At 48.0% G+C, this 10,298-nt stretch overlaps 1 protein-coding gene across 5 annotated transcripts in view; it reads left to right on the top strand.

Annotated features, from left to right (window-relative positions):
- LOC113405077 (MAP3K7 C-terminal-like protein) overlaps positions 1-10,298 on the top strand; it is a 73,212-nt gene that overhangs the window by 34,526 nt on the left and 28,388 nt on the right. For all 5 annotated transcript variants that reach the window (XM_026652284.2, XM_026652279.2, XM_026652287.2 and 2 more), the window contains one exon: positions 7,917-7,978. In XM_026652284.2, the coding sequence (XP_026508069.1) occupies positions 7,917-7,978 (62 nt within the window). The remainder of the gene's footprint in view (positions 1-7,916; positions 7,979-10,298) is intronic.

Raw genomic sequence — 10,298 nt, 5'->3', positions numbered from 1 at the left:
GCCCCCCCCCCCCCACCCCGTAGTGTAGACCTAGCCTCAGTGAGGCTCTGTGAGAGCACAGAGGTCTGTCAGCACAGAGCAGCTTACAAGATCCTGCCTCAGCAATTTTCTACTGTGTAAACAACCGTGGTTTAATTGTGACAATGCATACAACAGATTCTGAAAGTGAGCTAGTAATGAAGATCTGTAACCTGCAGCAAGATACATAAACAACAGTGAAATCCAATGCAAAACTGTTAGTGTGACAGTGACTATGAGTAATGAATATTGCCACAGGAGTATGATTCCCATTTCTATTCTCAATCCAGTTCCTAGTGAAAACCCCAAAACGGGCACTCAGTCACACCTGGTTGGCAGCCTATGTTAAAAAGCCCTTGATTTGATTGAGCATATGAATGAATTAACTTCATCCCTGCAGGTGGGTCCTTCAGAGTAAAGACACATAAGTAATGTGATATGGAGAAGCTTGCACTGGCACAATCAAGGAACTATGGTGTGATTGGAATAACAGAAACTTGGTGGGACAGTTCACATGACTGGAGCACTGTCATGGATAGGTATAAACTGTTCAGGAAGGACAGGTATGGGAGGAAAGGTGGAGGAGTTGCATTGTATGTAAGGGAGCTGTATGATTGCTCAGAGCTCCAGTTTGAAACTGGAGAAAAGCCTGTTGAGAGTCTTTGGGTTAAGTTTAGAGGCGAGAGCAACAAGGGTGATGTCGTGGTGGGCGTGTGCTATAGACCTCTGGATCAGAAGGATGAGGTAGACGAAGCTTTCTTTAGAAAACTAACTGAAGTCTCCTGATCACAGGCTCTGGTTCTAATGGGGGACTTCAATCACCCTGACATCTGCTGGGAGAGCAATACAGCAGTGCACAGACAATCCAGGAAGTTTTTGGAGAGTGTTGGGGACAACTTCCTGGTACAAGTGCTGGAGGAACCGACTAGGGACTGTGCTTCACTTGACCTGCTGCTTACAAACAGGGATGAATTGGTAGGGGAAGTAGAAGTGGGTGGCAACCTAGGTAGCAGAGACCATGAGATGGTTGAGTTCAGGATCCTGAAAAAAGGAAGAAAGGAGAGTAGCAAAATACGGACCCTGGACTTCAGAAAAGCAGACTTGGACTCCCGTAGGGAACTGATGGACAGGATCCCCTGGGAGGCTAATACGAGGGGGGCAAGGAGTCCAGGAGAGCTGGCTGTATTTTAAAGAAGCCTTATTGAGGGTGCAGGAACAAACCATCCCGAAGTGCAGAAAGAAGAGCAAATATGGCAGACGACCAACTTGGCTTAACAGCAAAATCTTTGGTGAGCTTAAACTCAGAAAGGAAGCTTACAAGAAGTGGAAATTTGGACAGATGACTAGGGAGGAGTATAAAAATATTGCTAGAGCATGCAGGAGTGTAATCAGGAAGGCCAAGGTACAATTGGAGTTGCAGTTAGCAAGGGATGTGAAGTGTAACAAGAAGGGTTTCTACAGGCATGTTATCAACAAGAAGAAGGTAAAGGGAAAGTGTAGGACCCTTACTGAATGGGGGAGGCAAAATTGTGAGAGATGACATGGAAAAAGCTGAAGGAGGCAAAAAAAAGCATTGAGTACATCTTCCCAGACAAAGTCAGCTCCCAGACTGCTGCACTGGGCAACACAACATGGGGAGTAAGTGAGCAGCCCTCAGTGGTGAAAGAACAGGTTAAGGACTATTTAGAAAAGCTGGATGTGCACAAGTCCCGGGGTCCAGATCTAATGCATCTCAGAGTGCTGAGGGAGTTGGTTGATGTGATTGCAGAGCTATTGGCCATTATCTTTGAAAATTCATGGTGATCGAGGGAGGTCTCGGAAGATTGGAAAAAGGCAAATGTAGTACCCATCTTTTAAAAAGGGAAGAAAGAGAAACCAGGGAACTACAGACCAGTCAGCCTCACTTCTGTCCCCGGCAAAATCATGGAGCAGGTCCTCAAAGGAATCCATTTTGAAGCACTTGGAGGAGAGGAAGGTGATCAGGAACAGTCAACATGGATTCACCAAGGGCAAGTCATGCCTGACCAACCTGATTGCCTTCTATGATGAGATAACTGGCTCTGTGAATATGGGGAAAGCGGTGGATGTGATATATCTTGACTTTAGCAAAGCTTTTGATACAGTCTCCCACAGTATTCTTGCCAGCAAGTTAAAAAAGTATGGATTGGATGAATGGACTGTAAGGTGGATAGAAAGATGGCTAGATTTTTGGGCTCAACGGGTAGTGATCAACGACTCGATGTCTAATTGGCAGCCGGTATCAAGCGCCCCGGGGTCGGTCCTAGGGACGGTTTTGATCAACATCTTTATTAATGATCTGGATGATGGGATTAATTGCACCCTCAGCAAGTTCACAGATGACACTAAACTGGGGGGAGAGGTAGATATGCTGGAGGGTAGGAATAGCGTCCAGAGTGACCTAGACAAATTGGAGGATTGGGCAAAAAGAAATCTGATGAGGTTCAACAAGGACAAGTGCAGAGTCCTGTACTTGGGACGGAAGAATTCCATGCACTGCTACAGGCTGGGGACCGATGGCTAAGCAGCAGTTCTGCAGAAAAGGACCTGGGGATTACAGTGGACGAGAAGCTGGATATGAGTCAGCAGTGTGCCCTTGTTGCCAAGAAGGCCAATGGCATATTGGCCTGTATTAGTATGAGCATTGCCAGCAGATCGAGGGAAGTGATTATTCCCCTCTGTTCAGCACTGGTGAGACCACACCTGGAGTATTGCGTCCAGTTTTGGTCCCCCCACTACAGAAGGGATGTGGACAAATTGGAGAGAGTCCAGCGGAGGGCAACAAAAATGATAGGGGGCTGGGGCACATGACTTACGAGGAGAGGCTGAGGGAACTGAGGTTATTTAGTCTGCAGAAGAGAAGAGCGAGGGGGGATTTGATAGCAGCCTTCAATTATCTGAAGGGAGGTTCCAAAGAGGATGGAGCTAGGCTGTTCTCAATGGTGGCAGATTACAGAACAAGAAGCAATGGTCTCAAGGTGCAGTGGGGGAGGTCTAGGTTGGATATTAGGAAACACTATTTCACTAGGAGGGTGGTGAAGCACTGGAGTGGATTACCTAGGGAGGTCGTGGAATCTCCATCCTCAGAAGTTTTAAGGCCCAGCTTGACAAAGCCCTGGCTGGAATGATTTAGTTGGTGTTGGTCCTGCTTTGAACAGGGGATTGGACTAGATGACCTCCTGAGGTCTCTTCCAACCCTAATATTCTATGATTCTGTGCTGCTGTATGTGTTGTCATTCCTCTGTAACTACACAAAGAACCTGTGGTGTGTTCCATGGGCATTACATTTACTACAGGGGGAAAACTGTTTCTCATATTGTTATTTTAGCCCTACTAAACCATAGCAGAAAAGTCACTTTCAAGACTGTTTAGAAGTCATACTTATAATGGGCCCAACCCTGCGATATGCTGACTACCTTCTAGCAGGTGATGAACTCTCTTTAGGGTATGTCTATATTGGCAGAGTTACAGTGCCGGCAGTTACATCGCCGCTCAGAGAGCACTGAAGGGAAACCGCTGTTGTGTGTTCATACTGTCAGCTGCCTGCGCAATAGCGTGTTCACACTTTCAGCACTTGCAGCAGTATTTGGAGTGGTGCACTCTGGACAGCTGTCCCACAGAGCATCTCTTCCTCTTCTGCCACTAAGAGTTGTGGGAAGGCGAAGGGGGTCACGGGGCATCCTGGGTCCTGTCCCAATGCCCCATGATGCATTGCTTGGCATCCCAGAAATCTCTGTGCTTCCGTCTGCATTAGACGCCATCTTTCAACGGTTTGTGTACTGCGCGCTCTGCCTCTTCGGTCTGCAGGAATGGATCCCGCACTCTTGACCAATATGCTGCTCGCAATCACTAACACGTCACAAGTGGCAGTGGAGTTATTCCTTAAACTACAAAGGCAAGAGGAGTTCAAGATTGATCTCGCCCTGCATAGTAGCTATGACACGAGATTGCTTGTGGCATTCACGGAGGTGCTGGCCACAGTGGAACGCCGCTTTTGGGTTTGGGAAACAAGCACTGAATAGTGGGATCACATCGTCGTGCATGTCTGGGATGACGAGCAGTGGCTGCAGAACTTTCGGATGAGGAAAGCCACGTTCGTGGGACTGTGTGATGCGCTCACCCCAGCTTTGCGGTGCAAGGACATGAGAATGAGAGCTGCCCTGTCGTTGGAGAAGCGTGTGGCAATTGCACTGTGGAAGCTGGCTACTCCAGACTGCTACCGATCGGTCGCTAACCAGTTCGGAGTGGGAAAGTTGACCGTTGGACTCGTGTTGACGGAGTGTGCAGGGCTGGATGAATTACATTCTGCTCCGAAAGACCGTGACTCTGGGCAACATGTGTGACATTGTGGATGGCTTTGCACAAATTGGCTTCCCTAACTGCAGAGGGGCAATAGATGACATACATATTCCAATTTTGGCACCAGACCACCTAGCCACTGAGTATATTAATCGGAAGGGGTATTTCTCTATGGTTGTCCAGGCGCTTGTGGATCACCGTGGGTGTTTCACAGACATTAATGCAGGCTGGTCCGGAAAGGTGCATGACGCACGCATCTTTCAGAACACTGGCCTGTTCAGGAAGCTGCAAGCAGGGACTTTCTTCCTGGACCAGAAGATCACCATAGGTGAAGTCAAAATGCCCATTGTGATCCTGGGAGACCCTGCCTAACCCTTAATGCTGTGGCTTATGAAGCCATACACAAGGAACCTTGACAGCAGCAAGGAGCGGTTCAACAACAGGCTGAGCAAGTGCAGAATGACTGTTAAGTGTGCTTTTGGCCATTTAAAGGCCCACTGGCGCTGCCTATATGGGAGGCTGGACCTGGCTGATGACAATATTCCTGTGCTTATAGCCACGTGCTGTACACTCCATAATATTTGTGACGGGAAGAGTGAAAGCATCACTCAAGGCTGGACCGCTGAGGCTCAGTGCCTGGAGGCTGAATTTGAACAGCCAGAGACCAGGGTTATTAGAGGGGCGCAGCGTGGGGCCATAAGGATCAGGGATGCCTTGAGGCAGCAATTTGAAGCTGAAAGCCACTAATATTTGTTGCTATGCTCAGGAGTGCAGTGCTTGTAATGCTAGGAGGTGATTGTGATTGGTGCAGACGATGCCCAGTGAAGGTTTAAGAAAATTGCCTGTTGATTTGCAGGGCTCTGTTTGCTTTCTATTAATGGAATAAAGATTGCTTTCAAACCAAAACAATTATTTTATTAAAAAAAAAACAACGGAGGACAGAGACAAACAAAAAAACACATCAGCACTGTGAGGGATGGGGGAAGGGAAGGTCCGAGGGGGAGGTGGGGTCCTGGGACAGTTAAAGATTTGTGTATGTACAGGTATCATATGCAACCTTGTCCTTTGGAGTACAGTGCAGTGGGTAAATTGCAGAGGGATGGATGTTGAGTGCAGTGGGTACTGGGAGTCCGCAGGGCTTGGCTGTGACAGGGCAGGAGTGGAATGCAACAGGTACAGACTGGAGCCAGGAGGTTGATAAGCGGTGTCTGGGGGGCGCATGAGAAAGAGTTTTGCGACAGGGAGGGCGGACACGGAGCTGTTTGGTTTGCAGTGCTAGTAGCGCCTGGATAGTGTCTGCTTGGCGCATAACATTTAAGAACTGCTCCGTGGCTTCATTCTGGCGCGCTGCGTTCTCCTTTCGGTCCCTCTTCTTGCTGTCCTGCCACTCCTTCAATTCTTGTTTTTTAGCCGTGGAGTGCACCGTGACATCACGCAGAAAGTCCTCTTTAGTTCTTTGTCGCCGCTTTCTAATTCTGAGCAGCTGTTCAGCCGGCGATAACAAAGAAGGAGGCTGCGCTCCCAAGGTCATATCTGTGAAGCCAAAATGCAACAATTTACAGAAGCAGTATTGTTTGCAACACAGAGACCACTGATTTAAAACACAGCTACTATTCACATACCTGTCACTAACTGGCTGACCCCAGGCAAACACACATGAGCCACAAGACCCCCCCAAAATGGTTAGTAACCACTGGGGCAGTGGAAATCAGTGTTCCAGGACCATACTGTACACTGGGCACTTGGCTCTTAGGGAGAGCCAGCACTGTAGGGGGGACCTTATAATCATTACTGTCCCCACATTTTCCACAGGTTGTGTTCATTATGGAAGATATCTCGCTGCAGAGGGTGAGCAGGGAATTAAGGGAGGGTCGTCTCCAAGACTGCGGCTTCCATCCTGGCCCTTATACAGCTCTCCTGTGTGCGGCTATGGTCCCCCCGTCCCCCAGTGACAGCAGAGTGGCACAGGAAAGTTACCCTTAATGAGGCAAGAAACAAAGCAGCTCTGCCAAAGAGCCTGTGGCCGTGGATTGCCCAGTATCTCCATGACAGTTTCCTGGAGATCTCTGAGGCAGATTCCTGTGAGGTGAGGGAGTCAATCAACACCCTGTTCCGCCACTCAGAGTAGGCATGTGGTGGTACGCGCATCATACAGACACAAGCCTGCTTTCTGCAACCCTCCTGCCCCCAGCAACTCGCTTCAGCGATTCCCAAAATCAAAGCCACTTACCAGGGGCCTCCTCTCCTGTTTGCGCTTCGTCAAGATCCGGCAGCTGTGACTGGCTACCCTCCTCCGGGGTAGAGAAGAGCTCCTGGCTGAATGCATCTCTGATCTCTGAGTCGTCCTCTGCCTCTGGGTCCCCCTGCCCCTCCACATCCTCGTCCAAGATTTCTTCCTCCTGGCTCAGTTCACTCTCAACTGGCACATGAGCCACCGAAGTATCGACAGTGGCCTTCGCAGTGGAGATGGGGTCACCACCGATTATCACGCCCAGCTCTTTGTAGAACCGGCAGCTCGTGGGCGCAGCACTGGATTGGCAGTTTGCCTCCTGCACCTTGTGGTAGGCTTTCCACAGCTCCTTCACTTTGACCCTGCACTGCAGTGTGTCTCAGTCATGGCCCCTTTCTATCATGCATCGTGAAATCTGTCCATAGATATCATACTCCTACGGCTGGAGTGCAGCTGGGACTGGACAGCCTCCTTTCCCCAAATGCTGATGAGGTCCAGCAGCTCGGCATTGCTCCAAGTGGGGGATTGCCTGGTGCGTGGAGCAGGCATGGTCACCTGGAAAGATGCGCTGAGACCACTGCATGCATCACCGAGCAAACAAGAAGGGGACTTTCAGAATTCCCAAGGAATTTAAGGGGTGGGGCTCACAATTGGTCACCTGAGGGCAAGGCAGTAGTGTTCAAACTGATGACCAGAAAGGTGAGAACAGGCATTGTGGGATACTTCCTGGAGACCAGTTGCAGCGCTGTAATCAACCAGGGTGTCTACACTGGCACTGTGGCGCTGTAGCCCAGGCGCAGAAAGCTGTATGCCTCGTCAGGGTGACTTTTTTACCGCGCTGCAACTGTGCAGTTTCTGCGCACTAGGTTGCTTGGCAGTGTGTACGCTTCGGGAGTTACAGCACAGAAAGCTGCTTTACTGCGCAGAAACTTGCCAGTGTAGAGAAGGCCTTACTCTTTACTGAAGTTACGAGCTCATTGAAGGCATGGGTGTGTATGGCAGAAACCTGAATTATTTGTACTGTAATTGGGAAGCAGGAGATAGAAATTGTCTGGATGTATTGCTTGATTGATTGATTTACTGTGCTATAATACATTCTATAAGTGTGACTCTGTTTCAGAATTATTGTAACACAAAATAAGGCTCCAATCCTGCAAAGACTTAACTTTACATCCCTAAGTAGTTCTACTGAGTTCAGTAGGACTACGCACATGTATGAAGTTAAGTATGTGTGTAAGTCTCTGCAGGATCAGGATAGAAGGGACAACATACATGCCATACTATATCAATTGAGCATGTGAAATGCCTTTATAGTAAGTGTTATCTTTCAAAATGTCTTTTTACATTTTAGATGATGCTCCTCCAGAAAACACCTTTCCTTTGGCTTTTCCAGAACTAGAACAGCAACTTCAGGTAAACTTTGATTTTTATTTTTAACTGATTCTATACCATGTATATTAGATTAAAAAAAAAAAAACTTGAAACAATATATTTGTGCTGCCATAGTTAAGTTACTGTGAGTGTTTCAGTGGTGCACATCTGAGCTCTAAAAATTTATGGGACTGCACATTTGCATAGAGAGAGAAACTATATCAACAAGGAGATTGGTTTGAATTTTCAACCCAGTGCAGGGAAATTTGGCCATTGTGGCAGTTTCAATTTTTTTTTATTTACAAATTATTTGTGTGCAAACCTTAACAGGGCCCATCCTGCTGCCATTGGACTGAATAGGAGTTTCACTGCTGATTTCAATGGGAGAAGGATTGCGCCGATACTTTGTAAAATGGTTTAAAGCCCATATCCAGTCCAAGATCGGCTCCAGGCAAGCTACTTCACTGAGGCTACAAAGCATTCAGTGAAGGTGGGGCAAGAAAGGACTGGTATACAAAGGTTTTTCTTGCATTTCACTCCTAAACTTAATCTTAGGCCACCTGGTACCAGGTCAGTCTCCAGCATAAATTAGAGCAGGGGTTCTCAACCTTTTTCTTTCTGAGGCCCCTCCCAACATGCTATTAAAAACTCCATGGCCCACCAGTGCCACAACAACTGTTTTTCTGCATATAAAAGCCAGGGCCAGCGTTAGGACGTAGCAAGCAAGGCAGTTGCCCAGGTCCCATGCTACAGGGGGCCCCACAAAGCTAAGTTGCTCAGACTTTGGCTTCCGTCCTGGGTGGCGGGGCTCTGGGCCTCGGCCTTCAGCCCCATGCAGTGGGGCTTCAGCATTCTGCCCTGGGCCCCAGCAAGTCTAATGCCGGTCCTGCTTGGCAGACCCCCTGAAACCTGCTTGCGGCCCCCTAGGGGGCCCTGGACTCCTGGTTGAGAACTGCTGAATTAGAGTATCCTGAAGGTTACCCTAATTTATGCTGTTTGGTCAACAGCCCCCACTACAACAGTCAGTGATCACAAGGATGTAAACACCTCAGCCATGTTCCCTTTGCCTCAGCCACACTTTCGACATAGGAGCTGCTACAGTGATGGGGGAATCCTCCTGCCGCCTGCTAAGATGGCTTTAGTGCTGTAGTTTGTGATGCAAGGATAACACAAAGCAGCCCAACTCACCACAGAATCGGACCATTTCTGTGGGTCCATGGAAACTCAGAGGTTTAGGAGGCAAAGAGCTGGCTCCCTGTTCCTAGGGTCAGTGCCCCTCCATAGTAGCAGCAGAATGATGACAGTTTCATTTTTGATGGCTGCTTCAGATCATATCTTTCCCAGGAACACTCAGGCTCATGTAAATGACAGCAGGCATCCTCTGACATTTAAATGCAAAGGCAGGTGCTTTCCTTACGTAAACTGGGAAATATTTTCAAAGGAGCTATGTGGTCCAATGATGTTTCCTTAGCTGTCTTTTGTCAACTAAGGAGATGATGCCAGGGAGCCACTGGTCTGGAGAAACCTCATTTTCTGTCCTTCCCACTACTCACCAGAAAGATGATAGGGGAAGGGCTGGAGGATAATGGAGGCTGTCCTCACCCTCCCCATCAGAATACAGAGAACAGGGGTGGTCCTGTGGGATTTGTAGGGAAGGTAAGAGGAATGGGCCCAGAATACAGAATTCTGGTGTAAAGCTTGGTGGGGTGTATGATGGTATGTTAGCCTTTCTTCAGTCTGCTGATCTTCCTGCTGGCTCAGAAGGCTGTGGATATTTTCTGCAGCATATAGCCCTAATTTGATTGAGCCAGTAGTTTTTAATGGCTAGAGCACTGCATGGGAGTCAGGAAACCTGGGTGCTATTCCCAGCTCTGCAGTGACTTCCTGTGTGACCCTGGACAAGTCACTTCACCTCTCTGTGCATCTGTTTATCCTGTGTAAAATGGAAATAGTGATGTTTACTTTTCTATGTAAAACACACTGAGATCTCTGGATGAAGAGTGCTATGTATGACTATCTTCGCTGCTTGTGATATTTAAAAACAAAGTTACCCAGATAATCTGTTACTGCTACTTTACATCCAAAGTGACTATTTTTTTAATTTTTAAATTTTTTAAAAATTGTTCGCGGTGTTGGTCCCAGGATGTTAGAGACAAGATGGGTGAGGTCATATTTTTTATTGGACCAAATTCTGCAGGTGAAAGAGACAAAACCCATGGATGAACACTTTTCACAAAACGGTCTTATCTGACCTCTCAGTCCTCATCTACAAGGGAAACCTGCACAACACCTTCAAAAGATGAGCTTGGAAACTTAAATTCATAAGACTGTGTCACCAGATCCCCTCACCACAGGTGGCACC

The sequence above is a fragment of the Terrapene carolina genome, unplaced genomic scaffold (assembly GCF_002925995.2).
Source record: "Terrapene carolina triunguis isolate 2854851 unplaced genomic scaffold, T_m_triunguis-2.0 Scaffold31, whole genome shotgun sequence".
Lineage (NCBI taxonomy): Eukaryota > Metazoa > Chordata > Testudines > Emydidae > Terrapene > Terrapene triunguis.
The sequence above is the reverse complement of the archived record's forward strand: the minus strand, read 5'-3'. Positions and strand labels throughout refer to the sequence as shown.